The sequence below is a fragment of the Limanda limanda genome, chromosome 20, assembly GCF_963576545.1.
Source record: "Limanda limanda chromosome 20, fLimLim1.1, whole genome shotgun sequence".
NCBI lineage: Eukaryota > Metazoa > Chordata > Actinopteri > Pleuronectiformes > Pleuronectidae > Limanda > Limanda limanda.
In genome coordinates this window covers 15,858,472-15,880,487 of record NC_083655.1, presented here as the reverse complement: position 1 = coordinate 15,880,487, position 22,016 = coordinate 15,858,472, and the positions used below count along the sequence as shown (strand labels likewise).

Genomic DNA, 22,016 nt, shown 5'->3' with positions numbered 1-22,016 from the left:
TAGTTATCCAGATTTTGTGAATCAAAATAAATCCTTTTTGGGGGGTGATCTTTATTTAGTTACTATATGGTAACAAATAGAGCGAGGACCCTTTATTATTTATTATGTGTGTGCAAATATACATTTTTCTGTGTGTCTTTTCAAATTCTCCTTGATTTTGAAGTATTTGGAAAGAAAATCTCCTCTAATGGTCTAATCTTTTGTTTTGTTCCTTTCAACTATATGAGAATGGATATATTGCCTATGTTTAATATAAGCAATTTGCAGAGCATACTCATCCATACTCTCTGACTGCAATTCCAGTTCCTGTTGTGTTTAACTTCTTTTTTCCAGAGCATTTAATTTCACTGGTTGAAGTGATTGGAGTAACATTCTTCTTTCTTCTCCTGTTTAACATAATCAGGGGGACAGCATTTTGTCAAAGTGTTAGTTGGGGTGCAACTTATAGAGTTTCTTTTTAATTCTGGGATTGATGTTTTGTCGTTTTCTCTCTGTGTCAGACACGATGGCATCACCAGCCCCTCTGTCCAAGGCCAACACCAGCTTCTGTCTGGATCTGTTCAAACAGCTGAGTGACAACGACAAGGCAGCAAATGTCTTCTTCTCACCTTTTAGCATCTCCTCAGCCCTGGCCATGTTGATGCTGGGGACCAGAGGCAACACTCACACACAGATGTCAGAGGTACAGCAGACACACACACACACACGCACGCACACACGCACGCACGCACGCACGCGCACACACACACGCGCACACGCACAAACGCACGCGCACACACTAACAAACACACACTAACAAACACACACTCTTGTACCTGTTTTACAGAGGACCTTAATGCCTAACCCTAACCTTAAACTAGTTCTAAACCCTACAACCAAGTCTTAACCCTCAAACAACCCTTTCATCAAATATCCTATTATCAGAGAAAGAAAAAGGCGTGGATTCAGACTTCAAGCTCTGTCATGTTCACAGGGTACTGGGTGTGTAATCAACAAAAATGTTTAAGAAAGAAAAGCTTTCTAGGCATTATGGGATTTTTTCATGAATTGGTGCTTAACTTAAGTAAAAGATAAAACCCAAAATTTCAATCACACAAAGCTATATACTGTATGTTGCAATGTGCATACGCTAAGATAGGAATATGAATTACATCTGATCGATTGGATAACACTGCACTCGTAGCGAGCTGATTTGGATTGATCATGTGTCGTAAACAAAGTGTGGATTTACTCCCAGCTGTGAGACACAGTGGCCTTTCAGCCAGATGTGAGATCAATGGATGCAGCTGAACTGCACTGAGCAAAAGTTCTTCAGTTTTAATGGAAAGAGTGGTGGACATTTCAACATCCTGTAGGTGTGGACAGTGTCTGAGTAATATTATGATTTAGTAGGTGTAATCTCTCCAGAGAGTAGTCAGTTGAAATGAAAGGAATATATCTGTGTGCTTGCATGTCTTGGCTTGTTGTAACATTAGATTGCAGAGAGAGAGACAAAAGCTTACCATCTGTTAAAAATGTTCTTCTAAAAAATCCAACCTAAATGAGATTTCTTCATCCAATTTACATTTTATTTTCTTTATTTCATTATACTTACACTTAAAAAATAAATCTCAAGTTGTCCTTCATGTTTTATTTCTAGATAAAGAGAGAGAGAGAGAGAGAGAGAGAGAGAGAGAGAGAGAGAGAGAGAGAGATAGAGATAGAGAGAGAGAGAGAGAGAGAGAAAGAGAGAGAGAGAGAGGTACACTTAAGGCCAATTTACGGTTCTCCGTTTTTGAAAAAACGGACAGATAAGACCGCCCTATCCGTCGTGGAACGCCCTCTCCGAGGGCTTCGGACAGCTTTTCGTACAGGTCTGATTTTTCTCCCTTCTCCATCTTCATGATGGAGAGCGACGGACAGCTCTTGGCTGTGATTGGTCCGCGAACTACATCATTTCCGTATGACGTCATTTCCGTACGACGTCATTTCTGTTCGACGTCATTTCCGGACCTCAAACTTCCTGTTTACTTCCATGTAGCATCAAACTCAAACACAACTACGATTCTACGATTAATGTGACGTGTGTGTTAAGCCAGCGGAGTTGTCCGGCTGATGGTGGCTCGTTAGAGCACTGACGGCATGTGTGTACGGTCACAGACGGTTATAACAAGCTTTCAAAACGGCGCTAGCAGGCTAAGCTAGCGGGCTAACTGCGGTGCTAACAGTTCATAAACCCGCCGTCACGACTTTAATTCCACTTCTATCATGACACTGTTTCTATAATACCGCCAGGTTAGAAGCAAACACTGGGTAGTAGTTAGTGTCGGGAGTCCCTGCTGACTGTGTGTGGAAGCTGGAGGGAGCTAGCTCCGTGTAGCTTCTAGCTACATGTAGCCTCAAGCAGATTCAAGCTGTGGAATCAGCAACACAGTTCGGAAACAAGACCGGGGAACCGCTGCGCTAAGAAACGATTACATCAGCATCTTGACCCGCTGGGTGTCACTTTATTTAGTTCTGTTAGTTGCCATGGTTCAGTGTGTGGGAGGCAGGCTGACAGAGAAATATAAACACAAGTGGACTTCTTCTTCCGATAATTGGGGTAGGCTTCTCTGAGCTCGTCTTCCGTTGCGCCGCCTATGGGTTTGGCGGTGAATTTTTTTCGACGTAAAGTGGTCGGAGAAGGTCGGAGAAGTAAATATCAAAAAGACTCTTGGACCCCTGTGGAGCCCTCTCCGAGAAACGGAGAACGTAGAAGCATATAAGAGCGTTTACACATACACACACACACAGACACACAGACACACACACACACTCTCAGACACAGAGAGACACAATCTGATGTTTTCTTCGACTCCATATCATCTCCTACTGTGAATATTCAAAACGATTATAATAATAAAACAAATCTTAGTCAGTGTGTGAAAATTTTTAATTGGATGATGTGTAAAAAAAAAACCCACATAAGATAAATGAAAGCTTGGTGAGCATACACTCGAGTTTTAATCCTTTAACAGGATTTGAAAGTCAGGATGGTCAAAATACCACTGCCACTTTCCCAAATTGTCAAAGCTCCAAATGGTCCAAATGGTCCAAATGGACACAGACACACACACACACACACACACCCACACCCACACACACACACCCACACACACACATACAGCGTTGAAGTTTATATCCTGACGTTAACAGAAACTACCATTTGCACCTCAAGGTCCTCTGCTTCACTGAGACCAAGAAACCGAAGCAGGCAGAAATTCGAAAGGATTCACCGATGCAGTCACAGATGCAGACGCGCCTTCAGATGCAGACGCAGTATCAGCAGTCATCCAGACTGCCACAGTATCTGCTCAAGGTGGTAACAAAACCTACATGCAAGGGATGATTAATGATTGAGGTGGGGGAGTATTTCCCACTTAATTTCCCACTGCGTTTGATTGTTAATTTATGATCACTTGCAAGTACAAACCGTAATGTGAAGCTGATATCAGCTAACTAAGCAGATGTTTGCAACAGATGGAAAATTCACAGTTCACAAAAAGCTTAAAATCGTCTTTAGTCAAGGGCTGAAGAGGACAGTGTAGAAAAACCAAATGGTGGGTTAACAGTGGGTAATTGTGTGTGGAAATACTTTTTTAAAAGATGATTATATTAATCCTTTCGTTTGCTCTGTTTTTGCCTTTTCCACATTCTATCCTAAAGGTGCTCTGGGTGTCATAATTGGGCGGAATTAAACAAAAGAAAACCTTGTGAATCTCTGGGGTCAAAGATCAAATGATGAGAGCTAGGCCACCAAAGTCATCCTGTTTCAGAATTATTTGAAATGAATTCATGCTGGCACATAGAAATTAATTAAAATGTGATTCTGACAGTTTGGATTCATGGAGCATGAGCGTGATGATTTTTTGCTCCATTCTCATCATTTAACAGGAGAACAATGATCCCCGTTCATGTTACACACGCTTTTCTTTCACCTGTTGCTGTCTCAGTGTGTCTGTGTAACTCGCAGGTCTTCTCTGGCTGTTCGCAGTGCCTGAAGCCTCAGAACTCTCCAGACGATGTCCACGCCGGCTTTAGTCAGCTGCTGAGCGCCCTCAACACACCAGACGCTCAGTTCAGCCTCAGCATTGCCAACAGATTGTATGGGGAGCAGTCCTACCAGTTTGTTAAGGTACGAGTGAATGCATTTATTCAGTGAGGGCGTGACCTGCAGTCCTAAAATTTGGTGTGTGGAGGATGAAACATGGCCGGACACGCTCATACCTGTATTTGTGCAACTACACCAAGATTATCGACTCGTCACTGAGCCAAAGTCCAAACAGTATTTGGTTTCTTGAAAGCACCAACAGAGAAAAAAGCAGTTATAGTTTAAGATGATAACATGTGCAACATTCATGTAAACTTAAAAGGTGAATTCTCAAAATCTAAACAACCTCCTTGAAAGATATAATAATACTGCAATATCTTCCATTGTTCATCATGCTGAAAAATTACATTACATGAGTGTTTAAGAGAATTGTGATCTGTGAGTATTCAGATGAGCTGCTAATGATTCCAGGACTTTTTAGAAGAAACCATGAAGCACTACCAGGCTGAGCTGGAGTCTGTGGACTTCATAACCAACTTGGAGGAGGTCAGGGTCAATATAAACAGCTGGGTGCAGGAGCAGACACAAGGTAGGCGTCAGAACCTGTTAAACTAATTTGAATTCTCTCACAGCAGCCGCTCCTTCACTTTTTTTTAGACTATGATTTAATTTCAATGATAATAACCGACCAGTTACAAAGCAAAGTCTAATCACTTTCTCCCGCAGATTTATTTTGCAGGTTTACAACTACATACTAAACTTTACATAATTTTACACACAGGCTCAAATCCATTTGACCCAAATTCCAGCTCATTTTGTATAAATAAACAATACATTACATGTGCTGTAGATATTTCCCCCACGTGCAGGCTACATGTGTGTTTAGAATTTTACTTGTTCGGAGTTAGCTCATTAACATACAGCATGAGATCTACCAATAAGGCCCCTTCTGTGGCTCCTACATCTCAGACTGAAAAACCAAAACTGTGACGGGACTCTGGCACAACCTGTTGGAGGAAAATAAAAGCTTTTTCTTTACTCAACACATTGAACACTGGTTTATGCATTTGTATTGTTGGTTTCGTAATGTTGGTTCTTTTTTATGTAATTTTGAATTTCTTCTCTTTTTTGGCTTGCTTTCGTGATAATGATGATGATGACAAGTACAACAATGATGGTGCGGGTTTTGCTTGTTATTGTTCACCAGGTAAAATCAAGGACCTGCTGGCCAAGGATTCACTGGACAACGGGACTATGCTAGTGCTGATCAACGCCATTTACTTTAAAGGCAACTGGGACAAACAGTTTGAGATGGATTCTACTGTTGATGCTGAGTTTAGAATAAGCAAGGTAAAGCTGGACTTTGTAAAATTATGTTGTGTGATAGTGCACAGTTTACCTGAGCACTGTAGCTGACCAAGTATTCTGATGGTAGACCATGACAAAGCTGATAGAATCTACACTGTAGCCTCAAACTTTGATGTGCTACACATCATTAAAACAGAGGCAGAGTCATTGGGGTGGCCAATGACGGGTATAAGGGGCAGATCTAATGGTGGGAATCTGATTGGCCCCTGAAGTGATCCTGTCCTGTCAGTAGTCTTTATCTTTAATAAATCCCAACAACACAAGACTCATTGTGCACAGAGGAAAGAATTATCCCAAAAGTCAAGAGTGTGAACTTTGAGAAGGTGACGACCTCAACCGGTTTTGTTTTTTTTCCTGTTGTCCCCAGGATGACACTAAACCAGTGAAGATGATGCGCCAGAAGAGTAAATTCTCTTTCGCCACCATTCCTGAGGTCAACTGCCAGGTGATGTCCATGGTTCTCAGTGTGCGGTTTTCAGTGTTCACAGTTTTCAGGGAAACAAGCTGCTACTGATTAAACATGATCAACAGAGCAACTCTTTTAGACCTGTGGTCCTTCCAAAGTTGTAACTACTAATATGCTGCATACACTGAATAACAGACATTCTCCTGAAATAATCTGAAGGGGCCGTATGTGAAAAATTAAATGTCTGAGTCAGTTGCTCCAAATAATTTTATTACTTTTTCCTGCCACGCCCCTATTAAAAACTCTGAGGGAACTTCCGTCTGAGTAAACCCAAATGAGAATACAGCATGTGCGGAGAATTCACAACGAGCAACTAAAGCTTTATTTATTGTGCAATAACAAAACAAGTGTATACAAGCACAACAATCAAGGTACAAGAGACAAACTGAAAACAAAAAATTAAGAACACAAGGATGACAGTGTTACAGAACAATTAATCCATTGTGTCCTGCTTCCTGCTCTATCCACTCAAAACCCCTCAACTGAAAGCTCCGGACATTTTCTCTTGATGTGAATGCGTCTGATCCAGATAGTCTCCTGCTGTAATTCTTCACATGTGAAAGGCAAACTCTGGAGAATATCTGCAGCCAATAGTCTAGACGTTTCCCACAGAATCCGTCTGAAAATGGTTATAAAGAACCAGATTTTATTCAAAATACCAACTTGTTTTTTCAGGATGAGGAAAAAATATCTGTTAATGATGTGAAATTCAAACTTCATTTATTTTTGACCAGATCCTCGAGATGCCTTATGAAGGGAAGGACCTGAGCATGCTCATCTTCCTGCCCAACGAGATCGAGGATGATAACACAGGCTTGGAGAGGGTAGGACATGAATAAGCACTCACACTAAAAAAAAAAAATAAACGCACAATTTTAAACCATCAGTCTGATGATATTTTGTCCACCACAGCTGGAGAAGGAACTAACCTATGAGAAATTTGTGGAGTGGACTCGTCCAGATTTAATGGGCCAAACCGAGGTCGAGGTGAGGCTGCCTCGCTTCAAGATGGAGGAGACTTACAACCTGAATGACATCCTGAAGGGCATGGGCATGGTGGATGCTTTCGATGTCTCAAAGAGTGACTTCTCTGGTGAGACATACATTATAGCACATTACATAAGTATCTCTGGTGTTAAGTAAAGTGTCTTATTTTAAACGGCCTCCATCCTCTGCTGACAGGCCTGTCTCCAGCCAACGACCTGGTGCTGTCAAAAGTCATTCACAAGGCTTTTGTGGAGGTCAATGAAGAGGGAACCGAAGCTGCTGCCGCCACTGCAGTCATTATGATAGAGCGCTCAATAATGATTCCTGTCACGTTCATTGCAGACCACCCCTTTCTCTTCTTCATCCGACACAACACCAACAAGGCGGTCCTCTTTGCCGGTCGATTTTGCTTCCCTGAGTGATCCAACGTGCCTCTCAGAGCACTATGAGGGTTACATCTAACATAGTTTAGGGGTTTTCAGGGCTGATAATTCATCCTCTGCATTGCCTAGCTATGAATTACATGTAAAATTCCTATCCTATATTTGCAGGCGCACAAATCTACAGGAAATCTGAACGGAAAAGATGGCTCTGCACAGCGAACCCTCTCATTAACCTCTGGAATAAAAAAACAGTTTCTGCCAACTGAGCTACTACACTCACACATTGTAGTAATAAAATGGCTTTTATATGTAACTTAAAAATATATATCTTCACAATTAATGAAATATGAATTAATCCAAACTGTGGCAACAGTTTTGTGAAAGTATGCAGAAAAGTAGAAAAATAAAATATAATAAACCCTGTGTGCCGTGTTTTTCCTCCTCTTATACTTCCTTGGGTTATGATAAAGTTGCTGCTGAGTTCCATCAGGCTAACAGTATTTCTTGGGTTGGAAAAGGAGGAGCAGGAGGCCAGAAGAGGGAGCTTTTGCCTCTAAATTATCTGCTCTGCAAGTTGCAGCAAGCTGCGAGTGATGAGACACTATGTGATATGTGATGAATGCATCAAATGTTCTGTTCATCATGCACAGATTGTACATTGTGTCCCACTGTGGATGAAGACGCAGCTATGGAACATGTGTTCAAACCCAGATTGGTGCTTGTGTTGTGAACAGACGAGGTGGCGCTGGCCTCAGTTCACCTCCAGAGAAGCCTTGTGGGTAACCTCAGACATGCCTCTGTGAAAACGAGTGAAAAGACATGAAGTAACATTCATGTCATTAGTACAGAAATAATTGACTCTATCCACATTCAAAATGGACTGTATTTATCAGCACTTCCTGAATTGGGGTTTGGCATCTTGCCTAAAGACACTGAAGGACAGCACAGGCTGGACAATCTGTGGGTCAAACCTTGTGTATTGTCGTTGCCACAGACAACAAACCTAAATCCAAGCAATATATATGAATGTGTTTGTGAAAGGGTGAGTGGCAAAAACTTAAATGTGAAGAAAAAAAGCGAAAGGGAGTATCTGTGGGTGTGTCAGCAGTGCATATAAATAAGGAACCTGCCTGCTCACAAAGAGTTCCTGTGTTCCTGAAACTCCTGAACTCCTGCTGCTCTGAAGGTGAAGTAGAAACTGAGATCAGCACTGAACTGTTTAGTTTGGAGACACCTAGTTTCTGTTTTGAGTTTACTTCAGATGTGAACCTGTCCCATTTACATTTCGGCATTATTTGTAAAATATAGTCTATATAAACTGGATTTGAGGTAATTTTAAATGCAGTGACCTGTATAGCACAGAGATTTACTGTCTGTTTACCATTACATTCCATAAAAACTACATAAATTTAACAATAACAAAACAAACGAGGATGCTTACTACACTTAGTGTGTAATAGATTTAAAAGCATGATTTAAAATGAGTCATGTAATAATAAATGCTCTGCTTTCTTTGTAGACACAATGGCTTCGTCATCCGCTCTGTCCAAGGCCAACACCAGCTTCTGTCTGGATCTGTTCAAACAGCTGAGTGACAAGGACAAAGCGGCAAATGTCTTCTTCTCTCCTTTTAGCATCTCCTCAGCCATGGCTATGGTGATGCTGGGGGCCAGAGGCAACACACACACACAGATGTCAGAGGTACGCTTCTTATCCCCACCACAAACTGCAGCTTCATGATCTTAACACCTCACTGAGACTATTCTGATGCTGCATCTGTGCCTACTATGTGCACAACTTCACTTGTCTGGTTACCTGGAAGTCACTCTCAAAGTTTAGTCACTGAATGGATCACCAATTTTACGCATTTAAATCCTTAATTGTAAAGTAATACAGGGATTCTCGGGGGAAATTTTTGTAAATCTTAATTTATGTCTATTCAGTTCAGTTTGGGGTGAAAATGATTTTGCATGAAGTACTATTCTTCATTTGATTTACAATAAAACCCTGAGAGAGTGCCCTAACAGCACAGGGTCGGTAAAAACCAGTACAATGCGACATTTGGTGGAGGTAATTGATATGTAGGCAAATAGGTCACAACATTGTGTGAAACAAGAAGGGAAAACAAGGAAGTGGGAGTGAGAGAGTGTCAGTGTGCAGGCCCATGGGGTTTTAATTTGCGCTTTGAGCCCCCTTAAAAATGTCTGCAGCTTCACTGGCACAAAGTAATGAAATGTGGTATTTTTCTGAGGCCATAATCTTGCCATTGCAATTATGTGTTGCAGTAATAAAACTGCTTGTGCATTCATGGTGTGTTATTGTGCATGCATGAAATAAAGCAGTTGCTGTGAGGATCAGTTTGGCATATTGAACTTGACTTGTGCATTGGCCAGCTGGCAACATCTGCTCTATATTTACTGACGTTATATGATGGGAATAACAAATGTGAGCCAGCAGTGTGGTTACCTGAGTTTGTTGGAACTTGTCATTCTCTAGTTCATTTCATATATTTGCATGTCTGATCCCCCTCTGGCTGTGACAGTGGGGAGGGCCAACAAAAATGTCAAGATAGAGACTTGATTTTTGTTTTGTCATCTTACTTTTACTGGTTAACCCTTGGAACTCCTAAGACGTGAGCTCATAACCAGTGGCCTGATTTATTATGAGTGCAGCAACAAAACCCCTGCTTATATAATTCTAACATAAATAATTCATGCAGTCCTTTTTTCTGAGTGCTGGTTTCTGAGTGTCTCAGCAACATTTTTAAAGACCAGGTCTTTCAGGCAATTCAGGTCTGGCCTTGTTGCTCTGACTTAGAAGCGCTAAGGGTGGGGTCTGCAGGTAAGTGCATTAAAAAGTTTTACTCGCTTCTCTATTGCAAGCCTTTGATTCTAAATGTGGGCCCACAAATACGACACAACCCACACATCCCTACTTCCATAATATTGTAACTTTCTGTACACAACATCTCATGTTAAACTGAACAGTGAACACTATCAATTGTACCATCAGGCCCTCAGCTTCTGTGAGGTCAAGAAGCTGCAGTCTGAAGAAGAGCAGAAGCAGCCACAGCAGCTAGAGCAGCTACAGCAGCTACAGCAGCCATGGCCGCAGGTGAAGTTCTCAGTGAGACAGCAGAAACTAACAAACAAGTGCTCTGTGTGGTGTCATGTGGTGAGGGGCTTTCTACTAATCTCCAATTTGGGGATGTCTTGATATGACTTTCAAAAACACACACAGACACAAACAACAATGTAAAGAGTAGCCCAACTGAAGGTTTAGTGTCTCTCTGAGTGTTGCATAATTCACAGGAATGTAGTCCTGGCTTCTCTCTGTTCACAGATACTTGCTTATGTGCTATTCAATCCTTAATAAGCAGTTGCAGGAAACAACAATTAATTATTGCACCATCAAGAAGTTTCAAACTACGGTAACCCATAAAAAATGGTGTAAAGTACACACAAGTTAAGTCGTTTCATTTTATTAACACTGAATGAAATGGATGAAATGAAATTTAGCAAACGTACCTATGACAGCCGACTGAAGATGATGGTTTTTGTCTTGTTGATTTGGCCAGAATATAGCGTCCTAAATTTGTTCATGTATATTAGACTGGTCTGTCACTGGCTAAACACTAGTTTGTCTACTTTCTCGATAGATTGTGAAGATCGAGATCTGTCTGGATGACATCCACGCTGAATTCAGTGAACTACTGAAGACACTCAACAAGGCAGACGCTCCTTACTCCCTCAGTGTGGCCAACAGACTGTACGGGGAGCTTTCCTTCCAGTTTGTTGAGGTGTGTGTTCATGATCAAAGTCATAGTCAAAGTCAACTTTATTGTCAATTGTGCCATATGGACTGGACATAGATTTGATTAAGAGGCCATTTCTCTATGATCCCCGGTGTAAACATATAAGTAGAAGTACGCAAAAACAGAGCCATATAAGTATGCAACATGACAAAACTCTTGCTCTGGAAATGAAATGACTACTGACGCACAGATGCATGGACATAAAAAGGAAGATGAGTGAGGGAGTGAAAAGCGGGTCAGTAAACAAGCAAGCAGAGTAATTTGTGAGAATGTTCTCCTTGCTGTAATGACTCCACTCCACAAAGTCAAATGATGAAAATATTTTTCGTTGAGTGAACTGAATCAATACATGTGTTGTTAATGGTTCCAGGATTTCTTAGGAGAAACCATAAAGCACTACAACGCAGAGTTAGAGTCTGTTGACTTTAAAACCAGTCATGAGGCAGCAAGGCTCAACATCAACGGCTGGGTGGAGAAGAACACACAAGGTGGGTGGCACAGAATACTATTTACCAGTATGTGTAAGTCCGAACTGCTGAGGCGTATTCCACCTTCCCAAACACTTCTATGTTCATTACTTATTCAAAAGGTTTGTCATGAAAAATTGTCCCTTATGTCCTTAAAATGGCTTCAATGTAACTCTACAACTTCCACTTCAATTTTCTTTTGTAGACTGGCATTCGTTTGTCCATGCAGTGTTACAGAGGAAAGACTCAGTAATGACTCGTGGTGTTGGCCCCTTCAATACAATGCAATCATAACAGCGAACTGAAAATTATTAAGCTGAAAACAATGGGGCAATAACCAAATACAAATACTTTGGGACATCCTTTTTCAGAAGGTTCAGGAGGTTCTCCGCTCAGATGTGTTTACATCACAGACATATGACTTAACATATCTCTACATCAGGGAAAAATAATGACTTAGCTTGTCAATTTGTAATTGTTATTGAAATTTGTGCTTCAACTTCTTAGGTAAAATCAAGAATTTGCTGGTCGAAGGTGTGGTGAACAGCATGACCAGTATGGTGCTGGTAAATGCCATCTACTTCAAAGGCAAATGGGACGAGCCCTTTGAGAAGAGTTCCACAAAAGGGGCTCAGTTCAGAATCAACAAGGTAAAACTGTACAGAGAAAACGTACCTCAGAGTAATATAACTAGTCAACATAAAGTTGGATGAAATTATATTGTTGCTGAATATTCATTTGATTTAGAGCGTCACCTTTTTGCACTGACCAGTGTTGGTATTTGTGAGTTTTTGTGTCAGCCCTCAAAATTATGAATGTGATGAATGATTTTTGTGAGATCAGCAGGACCAATATTCTGCAAGGACGTCAGTTTGTTTCACATAATCCTCCAAAGTGCAGCTTGAAATGCACAAAGTAAAATTATCACCAGGCTGAAAAAGCCACGTTTTGCCTCCTCGATAATCATGTCACCGTGTAAAGTTAAATGAGACTGAATTTATAGGTTGTTTTTCTTGTCTTTTCAACCATTCACACAGCCATTCATAGAGCACTACTATGCACTTTTTCTAGCACATACCAATCACACACTGCTAGCACAGCCGTTCGGGGCAATTTTGGAGTTCAGCGTCTTGCCCAAGGACACTTAGGCATATGCACTTGGATCAAACTGCTGACCCCCCCCCATCAGTCTGCTCACTAAACCTTGCTACATGACACAAGGCGACATGAAGATGTTTCAGATGGTGTTTCTGTGTGCTGATTTCAGAATGAGACTAAGCCAGACTAAGACTAAGGCTTCATTGCTGAGATCTTTTGCCAGGTAATTCATAATTTAATGAGTCACTTAAATATTGTATCTATCAGTCTGTCACTCACCTGTTAACTGACCAGGCAACAACTCAACCTATCATTTGTCACTTCTCAATAAGTTTCCATGAAATATAAAAGAGCAGATTATGGATAAAGTTGTGATCTATTCAGTATATATATATATATGTTTTAATATGGAAACACACTGTTTCAGGTCCTTGAGATGCCTTACAAAGGGAAGGAGCTAAGCATGCTCATCTTTCTCCCAATGGATATACAAGACAGTTCAACTGGTCTGGAAAAGGTAGGATATCCACACACATGCACTTCAATGCAGAGAAATCCACAAGACAAACTAATGATTGATTTTGTCTTCATCCCCAGCTGGAGAAGGAGCTGACCTATGAGAACTTTGTGGAGTGGACTCATTCAGACAGGTTGTCTCTCTCTGATGTTGAGGTGGGCCTGCCTCAATTCAAGATGGAGGAGAGTTATGACATGGGGGCTGTCTTGGCCAGCATGGGCATGGTGGATGCCTTTGATGCAAGAATGTGTGACTTCTCAGGTAGGACATGAAACAAATCAAAATTGTGAAATGTCAGGTAAAGAAGTCATGAGGTTCTCCCAAATCAATGTGCATTCCTATCACGTAGGGTGAGATCAGGCAAGTTTGTTTCAATTAGTTGCTGTACCTCTTTTCTGCAACAGGCATGTCTTCTTCCAACAACCTGGTGATGTCAAAAGTCGTCCACAAGGCTTTCGTGGACGTTAATGAGGAGGGAACCGAGGCTGCGGCTGCCACTGCTGTCATCATGATGCTGGGCTGTGTACTAAGGCCTCGAGGCACCTTCATTGCAGACCATCCCTTCCTCTTCTTCATCCGACATAACCCCACCAAAACTGTTTTGTTTTCTGGCCGCTATTGCTCCCCTCAGTGAGCATGGCATTGCTGAAAAAAATACGAGAAACTACGGAATTGGATTTTTGCTGTTGTTTGCATCACTGCTGATATTCTCTTTATCCTGAATACTGTGATGAAATCACGTTGTAGCTACATCTTTCTTGGGTGGTCCTGTTAAGTGCAGGTATATGTAATTTCACAACTACGCATATAACACGTATAGACTAAAAAGAACAAGAGTTAACATGAAGTGTTGAACTAAGACCTGGTTAATTCCCTTTGAGTGTTGTTTTGCTTTTACGCATAAAATAAAAGTGTGTGATTCCCAATCCCGATTTTTCTTCAATCTGGTTCAGCCAAGAGTGACAATAATATCATAGAGATTGATTTTTCCTTGTAAATATGTAAATACTACACTTTCAGTAGTATACATAATTTTTCTTTATACCCCTTTAAATGCATATCAACTATCTAGATCTTGTCCACATTCACTGTGTACTAGATCAAATATTTGATTGTTGGTCATCATCTGTGCACATTTCTTGGAGGGGTGGCATTTCGTGGCAGTTTGAAAATCCCTGTAATTATATGAGTTATAATTTCATGAGAATGCAGAAGTCTTTTTAGGGTGTGGCAGCCGCACCTGTAAGTAATGTTGTTGCCTCCTCACAAAGAAATCAGTGTGTTCCTGAGAGACTGAACTCCTGCTGCACTGAAGGGACGTGTCTGTCTGTAAGTAATACTTTTATAAAGTGCTCTACATGATTTTCAACAAGATTGCAAAGTTAATAACTAGAAATTGTACCTAAATACAAGATAACCCTGCAAAATGAGTCATGTCATAGTTTATGCTCTGCTTTCTTTGTAGACACAATGGCATCATCAGCCGCTCTGTCCAAGGCCAACACCAGCTTCTGTCTGGATCTGTTGAAGAAGCTGAGTGACAACGACAAGGCAGCAAATGTCTTTTACTCTCCATTTAGCATCTCCTCAGCCCTGGCTATGGTGATGCTGGGGGCCAGAGGCAACACACACACACAGATGTCAGAGGTGCAACATGCAAACACACACACACACACACACACACACTCACTTTTCATATCGTCTGCTGGCTGTGGCAGTGAATGGTGGAGAAAAAGGCAGGGCTGTATAAACCTTGAGGCAACAGAAGAGCTTTTATGTGTTAAATCAATTTCAATAAGAGACTGGTTTCCATTTTGTAAGCTTAGTTTAACCAGTGACCTGATTTATCATACGTGAAGCAAAAAAAACATTTACCATACCAAATCAATCTGATTAATATGTCATGGTAGCACAGCCTCAGGGACAAATGTTTTAAGGCTTGTCTAAGGCTTCTGATTCTGGTTGCCCATGCATACATCAGTCAGCTTTTCAGCTACTGGGGGAAGAGACAACATTGCTTTGATCTGAGAGCCTTGTGACATCTTTCAGATCAAACTACTTGAGACTTTTCTTCGAGACTTGTCAATGGGGCCGCAACAACCGCACAATTAGGAACAAAGCGGCAATAGAATAGTCGCATTAGCTGCTTGGGAACAGAAAATCCACAATGCCTTGAACTTTCACACAGCTCCACAGATGCCCTGGGTAACTAACTCTACTCTTGCCAAACTAACACTGGGCCATGTTAATGTCAGAACCTGTTATTTTGGTTCGGACCTAAAAGAACTGAAAAGTTGAAGGTGTGGACCAAATAAGGTAAGTGTGAAAGCACTTTAAGTGCAGGGAGCACAATGTGACTGAACCCACAATTCACTGCTACGTTGATTTTGTAACTTCCTGTATACACACAGAGACAGGCAATATGTAAGTTAACCGTGAACCCTACCAATTGCACCCCCAGGTCCTCAGCTTCTGTGAGGCAGTGAAGCCGCAGCCTGGAGGAGCCGAACAGATGCAGCAGCAGATGCAGAAGGTGACGTACACAGTGACACTGCATAAACTAACTGAAGGGCTTTTTACTAACAATGAACTGTTTGGGGGGAGTAGCTCAGCCTCAGGTTTATTGTGTCTATGTGTCAAGTGTCAGATCAAAAAACCTTTGTGTGACATAAGTCACAGGAACGTGGTCCTGGCTCGTGCCGCAGTGCGACTTAAACCAACATTGGTTTTAAATAATGGCAACCACCCAAAAGTGCGTCGGGTAAATTGAGGACACACACATTTAAGTGGTTTCCTTTGGTGTGTCTGTATTGACAAGTGAATTACTCTGTTAACACTTGTGTACAAGGATAAAACCAAATGATGGCTAAAGATGATGGTTTGTGTCTTTTGATGAGATGAAAAACATTGTGCCCTAAAAAAAAGATATAATTATCAGTTAAATAACACAATAGTGGAGGGATGAGCGTGTTTTAACAATGATCTTTCTGAAAAGGCTCATGAAGATCAGGCAGGTAATTCTATTGGTTCTTAAAAGACAGTGTAAAAGGTTCTTTAGTGCATCCACATTCACAAGGAAATTGTTCAGAGGTTTTCACATACAAGTACTGAAAGCCATCACCTTAAACCAGCAAATAAAACGAGTCATTATGGACCAGTTTTCAGCTTTTGTTTTTATGACCAATCGATTCATAAGACAACTTTACAACCTTATAAATAAGTGAGTGTGTACAATTGCATACGTTATTTATGGTGGATCATGACAATAATCTACACAGAAAAGATTGATGATCTTGTTTATATTCACATCAGTCAAACGGTGAGTTGTCCAACAGACCACTTTAATAGACTCTGTATATTAGACTGGTCTTTCACTGTCTCAATGTGTCCCTCTATGCGTTTGTCTACTTTCTCATCAGAGTCTAAAGACAAAGAACTGTCTGGATGACGTCCACGCTGACTTCAGTAAACTACTGAAGACACTCAACAAGGCAGGCGCTCCGTACTCCCTCAGTGTTGCAAACAGACTGTACGGGGAGCAGTCCTACCAGTTTGTAGAGGTGTGTGTTCATAATCGGGTGCGGTACAGTGTACATGCACCTTGTTGTTTGCAATCCTGGAGTGAAACCGAGAGAAGAAGAAGGCAGGGGGGAACACAACAAACTCAATGAAGCATTTAATAATACATTTGCCAGCAGAGGGATGACCTTGTTTGACTGCTGTCTGGACCTTGTGATAAGGATATGAACTGGCAGTGTGTGTTTGACAGTTAATGTGTCTAATGTCAACTTCCAATTGCCTTGGTAAAAAAAGTCCTTCTCAAACCCAAACAATACTGAAGCCCTGTAGTAATAGTGAAAATGTTTTCCTGGCTATAAGGACTCAATTCCACTAAGTCAAATGAAGAGGCTATTTTGTTTGGGTGATCTGAATCAGTAAATACATGCTGATGCCTCCAGGATTTCATAGGAGAAACCAGGAAGCACTACAATGCAGAGTTGGAGTCTGTGGACTTCAAAACCGGCTCTGAAGCAGCAAGGCTCAAAATCAACAGCTGGGTGGAGGAGCAGACACAAGGTGGGTCACTAACATTAACCTTTACTTGTATGTTAATAGATCTGCATATCGCGAGGAGTGAACAGGCGTAAGAAAGGTTAATTTTAATCCAGCTTTATAAGTATAAATACAGAAATAATCTATATTAAGGTCAATGGACTAAATTTTTATGTTGCACTTTTCTAGTCATGGCAACAACGTAAAGCGCTTTACACTACAATTGACATTCAGCCATTCACACACACTGAAATGCTGATGGAATAGCCTTCAGGGATAATTTGGGGTTCAGTGCCTTGCCTAAGGACACTTTGGCACATGGAATGGAGAGAATGGAAAGCAGGACTCTATTTGTTCTACTAAACATGATTGGACTAATTTCGGGGCTTGACTGAGCTTGTCATTTGTTATTTGGTCAGTGTTTACAATATAGTCACCTCATATTACCTCATCCTCTCCTTCCAAACATGAAAGAGAACCTGTGATAGCCTTCAGTCGTCATAAAAACTCAAAAGGTGTTTAGTTTGTCCAGTTTAGACTACTGTTAAAAAATGGCAGCCTCCATAGAGAAGACCAGCTCCCAATACCAATGTTAAATATTTAGATATAAAGCGCCCATTCTAAGGTAAAGAAAACAATTGAGATGAAACACAATGGTTAAAACACCTCTAGGATTATTTGATGTTCAATTTTTACATTACATTACATTATATGTCATTTGGCAGATGCTTTTGTCCAAAGCGACTCTGCCAAGAGATCTCTTTTTACCCAAATCTTACACACTGACCCTTTAATCATTTCACATTTGTGCTTTAAATTCTTAGATAAAATTAAGGATTTGCTGCTGAAGGGTACATTGCACGACATGACCCGTATGGTGCTGGTCAATGCCATCTACTTCAAAGGGGACTGGAACGAGCAGTTTAAGGAGAGTACCACGAGAGATGCTCAGTTCAGACTCAACAAGGTAAAACTGGACAGAGACGTACACTAGTCAGTCAGTGTAGTTCTATGGAACTACTGTATATAGCAGGGCAGTACACCACGTACTACCCCTGTTATACAAATATGCGAGTCTGAAGACACACCCATGTAGTGGTACCACCGACTGATCAGACATTGTTTATTTTATTGAGAAATGATTCACCAAAGTCAAAAAAATATATATATAAGGACCTTGGAAATTTAGGGTAGATTATACTCAGGCTGAAAAGCTATAGTCTGCTGTCTTATTATATACTATAGTTTGCTCAACAATGATGTCACAGGGTCCATTTGTGTTTATTTAGTCTCAATTTGCACACTTAAAAACCCTCCTCATTTTTGTGTGTGGTTGATTAAAAGAAGACTAGACAGGCTTGTAGAGTTGAGTAAACATTTGTTGTTGAGTTTCCGTTGATAAAGGGAGGCAAGTTGAACACAAAACAGACCAGTCAAGTTATACCCTCAGATTGGTGTCCTGGGACTTAGTTTGGACTTGCATCTTCCCAACTTTCCCACAAATCAAAGAGATCATGTTCTGGAAATGGCTTGGTAGTGTAATTGTAAACTCCGTGGATCATTTATGTTTCTGCTTGCTGTTTCTGTTTGCTGATTTCAGAATGAGTCCAAACAAGTGAAGATGATGTATCAGAATACTACTTTACCCTTGGGCCTCATCGCTGAACCCAACTGCCAGGTAACCAAGACGTCCATTTAATAAGTCAGGTAAAACAGCATGTGCCTCCATCAGCTGTCAACTGACCAGCCAACAAGTCAACTGATATTTGTTTACTTTTGTCAATGATTTTCCATTAAATCTGAAAGAAGCAGATCATGTTTCAAAGCGAAATGGATTAGATGGGAGTTGGGTATGATCCAGACTTCTTTTAACATAACTACAAGCAAAAATTAAAAACTATAATAAGTTGTTCGTTTTATAAACTCAAGATATATTCAGTGTATATTTGCTGTAATCTTGGACACACGCTGGTCTTCAGGTCCTGGAGATGCCTTACAAAGAGAAGGAGCTCAGCATGCTCATCTTTCTCCCCATGGATATAGACGATAGTTCAACTGGTCTGGAGAAGGTAGGACATGCACACACATGCTCTTCCACAAATACAGAAACCCACAAGACAAAATAATAATTGTTTTGGTATTCATCCCCAGCTGGAGAAGGAGCTGACCTATGACAACTTTGTGGAGTGGACTCATTCAGACAGGTTGTCTCGCTCTAAAGTTGAGGTGGGCCTGCCGCGGTTCAAAATGGAGGAGAGTTATGACATGGGGGGTGTCTTGCTCAGCATGGGCATGGTGGATGCCTTTGATTCGGGCATTTGTGACTTCTCAGGTAGGACATGAAACAAATCAAAATCAGGACATGAATGTCAGATGTCATCATCTTGCTCTGCATTCCTGTCATGTATCGTGAGTTTAGGCATTATCTTGCTAGTATTTTGAGTAAATCTTTATTCATCTTTCAGATTCACACATTGCATGTGTGTTTATAAGGGTCCAAGGCAGTGCACTGTGGAGTTTAGTGCAATTTGGACACTGGATATGTTGAATATTAATACACTTTGAACAAACAGGCTCTTTAGCTAAGACTCATAACTGTAAGCAACGATCATGGCAACAGCACGTCTACGATAATTGGCACATTCACCGCAATGATAACAGGTGATTCTCCAGCTCAGGGTTCTGTGTGCGGGGCGAACTTCACTGAACTTTGAATAAACAGATGAACTGCTCTATGTGCAGCAGTGGTGGTGCAGCTTCAGGGTTCTGTGGACAGAGTCCAGTAGTCGGCTCTTTACTTGCCACAGCTCAATTACTGCAGTTCACTTTTAAAGTTTCAGAAAGAAAGCTGCAACCAGCATTACCACAGGCCAAGCAAACAGGAACTGCACTTGTATTATGAAATATAATAAAATATTGTCTGTTCCTCTTTCCCTGTTACAGGCATGTCCCCTTCCAATGACCTGGTGCTGTCCAAAGTCATCCATAAGGCTTTTGTTGAGGTCAATGAGGAGGGAACCGAGGCTGCTGCTGCCACTGCTATAACAGTGGGGATCACTTCTGTAAGCCCTAGAGCCAGATTCATTGCAGACCATCCCTTCCTCTTCTTTATCAGACATAACCACACCAAGAGCGTTCTGTTTGCCGGCCGCTACTGCTCCCCTCAGTGAGCACTACATTGTTAAGAACAGTTTTTCTCAAACAGAGGGGCGTTACAGTACATTTACGATTGCAATATTATATCATTGAATTCAGGGTTTTAAAAACATGTTGTTAGGACTTTAATTATACCTTGAGTTCCCATTATATATTTCCAGCACCAGTATGGTGAGTTAAAACAACAATTTAGTGTTTTTTCTGGTCTGCATCACGTCTAACTTCAGTGATCACAGTGTTTGTCCTGTGGTGAAATCATATTAGCAGATAAATGTGTCCTTGGATGACTATGCAAAGTGCAGGTATATGTTCTTGCAGTACTACTCATATAACAAATATAGACTAAATGGACAGTGAGTTTACATGAAGTTGTGAACTGGGATCGGGTCATTTTATGTATTTTTGAGTTTTTACACATGGAATAAAAGTGTGATCTCAAATGTTGTATATGAACAATTTTTTCTCTGCACTGGGTGAACCAAGTGTGACAAGACGGATATAATGACTATCAATCAATCATCATTTAATTGTTAATAATCTACACTGGTTGTCCATGACAAGTTTAGAACATGTCATTGACACATGTAAAAATCATAGTAACATGCTACACACAGTAACATGTTACTGTTCATATCTAACGTTAACTAGGCTTTGATCAGTTTTATACAAAGAAGAATTAACATGTTATAGAAACTACTTTTAGTGTTGTGTTTCTACCCTTAAAGCATACAACTTTAAGAGGGTTTCAAAATAATGGATGCTAAAGCAAAAAAGTGCAGCTAACTTCTAATTATAATCTGTGATTTGTTGAAGGGGATCCCTAAACAGCAAAGATAGAAGAGAGAATCACTCCTTTTACTAAAATAAAAGTACATTTAAAGCATGTGCTAAGGCTGTCAAAATATAGATTTTTCTTACCACACAAATTGCAAGTACCACTGTGGTAATTGCAAGACATAATAAAACTGGGGTTTCATAAATTATGAAAATGTCTCTTTGCAGTGTTTTTTAAAATGTATTTTGGTCTCGTTGGATGAAGTATAATGAAAATCACGAGTCAGTTGTCAATCATGACATTTCAGCCCGTTTTTATAGCATCTCAAAGGGAAGGAGGCAAACCCTGTATCTCCACTCAACCATGGTGTGGCAGAAGGAAATAATACCAAAGGCATGGCGAAGGGCTGGTGGTGTGCTAATCCCGAAAGAGAAGGATGCAACAGACATCAGTCAATTCCGACCAATCGCCCTTCTCAACGTCGAAGGGAAGATCTTTTTCAGTATAATAGCACAGAGGCTGTCCACTTACCTTGGACTTACGTTGGCCGCTCTGGCCAAGGCCAACACCAGCTTCTGTCTGGATCTGTTCAAGAAGCTGAGTGACAACGACAAGGCAGCAAATGTCTTCTACTCTCCATTTAGCATCTCCTCAGCCCTGGCTATGGTGATGCTGGGGGCCAGAGGCAACACACACACACACACAGATGTCAGAGGTACAGCATACAAACATACTCTAACACACACACACACACACTTTGTTTCTTTTCTAGTGGGCAGAAAGATTTCAAATGCACCTCCACAACTTGCAGCTTCAGCAGTCCCATGATTTTGACTCTTCACTGAGACGATTCTTAACTAAAA

At 40.9% G+C, this 22,016-nt stretch overlaps 3 protein-coding genes across 4 annotated transcripts; all 3 read left to right on the top strand.

The window, feature by feature from the left end:
- Positions 1-505: 505 nt before the first annotated feature.
- Positions 506-7,566, top strand: LOC133027293 (leukocyte elastase inhibitor-like). Its single transcript, XM_061094323.1, has 9 exons — positions 506-675; positions 3,175-3,337; positions 4,013-4,153; positions 4,541-4,658; positions 5,277-5,419; positions 5,805-5,882; positions 6,638-6,727; positions 6,816-6,996; positions 7,086-7,566. The coding sequence occupies exons 1-9, from the start codon at positions 506-508 to the stop codon at positions 7,310-7,312; spliced, it is 1,311 nt and encodes a 436-aa protein (XP_060950306.1). The 3' UTR covers positions 7,313-7,566.
- Positions 7,567-8,435: 869 nt separating this feature from the next.
- Positions 8,436-13,803, top strand: LOC133026844 (leukocyte elastase inhibitor-like). Its single transcript, XM_061093823.1, has 9 exons — positions 8,436-8,459; positions 8,793-8,974; positions 10,932-11,072; positions 11,458-11,575; positions 12,062-12,235; positions 12,850-12,875; positions 13,080-13,169; positions 13,250-13,430; positions 13,574-13,803. The coding sequence occupies exons 2-9, from the start codon at positions 8,798-8,800 to the stop codon at positions 13,801-13,803; spliced, it is 1,137 nt and encodes a 378-aa protein (XP_060949806.1). The 5' UTR covers positions 8,436-8,459; positions 8,793-8,797.
- Positions 13,804-14,639: 836 nt separating this feature from the next.
- LOC133026995 (leukocyte elastase inhibitor-like) lies at positions 14,640-20,392 on the top strand. Of its 2 annotated transcripts, none has more exons than XM_061093996.1 (8): positions 14,640-14,816; positions 16,589-16,729; positions 17,129-17,246; positions 18,047-18,189; positions 18,823-18,900; positions 19,202-19,291; positions 19,374-19,554; positions 20,166-20,392. In XM_061093996.1, exons 1-8 carry the CDS (start codon positions 14,640-14,642, stop codon positions 20,390-20,392), a joined length of 1,155 nt encoding a protein of 384 aa, XP_060949979.1. The 2 variants fall into 2 exon arrangements, with proteins under 2 accessions (XP_060949979.1, XP_060949980.1); XM_061093997.1 differs by having other exon boundaries at positions 14,640-14,825; positions 16,598-16,729.
- Positions 20,393-22,016: the final 1,624 nt, after the last annotated feature.

Bases quoted from the DNA above. Each gene is read 5' to 3' on its own strand.
- LOC133027293 (XM_061094323.1), top strand. From the start codon at position 506: ATGGCATCACCAGCCCCTCTGTCCAAGGCCAACACCAGCTTCTGTCTG. The intron at 676-3,174 runs GTCAGAGGTACA...TGACGTTAACAG, and splicing joins GGCAACACTCACACACAGAT to AAACTACCATTTGCACCTCA. The intron at 5,420-5,804 runs GTAAAGCTGGAC...TGTTGTCCCCAG, and splicing joins CTGAGTTTAGAATAAGCAAG to GATGACACTAAACCAGTGAA.
- LOC133026844 (XM_061093823.1), top strand. From the start codon at position 8,798: ATGGCTTCGTCATCCGCTCTGTCCAAGGCCAACACCAGCTTCTGTCTG. The intron at 8,975-10,931 runs GTACGCTTCTTA...CTTTCTCGATAG, and splicing joins CACACACACAGATGTCAGAG to ATTGTGAAGATCGAGATCTG. The intron at 12,236-12,849 runs GTAATATAACTA...ACTAAGACTAAG, and splicing joins CAGAGAAAACGTACCTCAGA to GCTTCATTGCTGAGATCTTT.
- LOC133026995 (XM_061093996.1), top strand. From the start codon at position 14,640: ATGGCATCATCAGCCGCTCTGTCCAAGGCCAACACCAGCTTCTGTCTG. The intron at 14,817-16,588 runs GTGCAACATGCA...CTTTCTCATCAG, and splicing joins CACACACACAGATGTCAGAG to AGTCTAAAGACAAAGAACTG. The intron at 16,730-17,128 runs GTGTGTGTTCAT...TGATGCCTCCAG, and splicing joins AGTCCTACCAGTTTGTAGAG to GATTTCATAGGAGAAACCAG.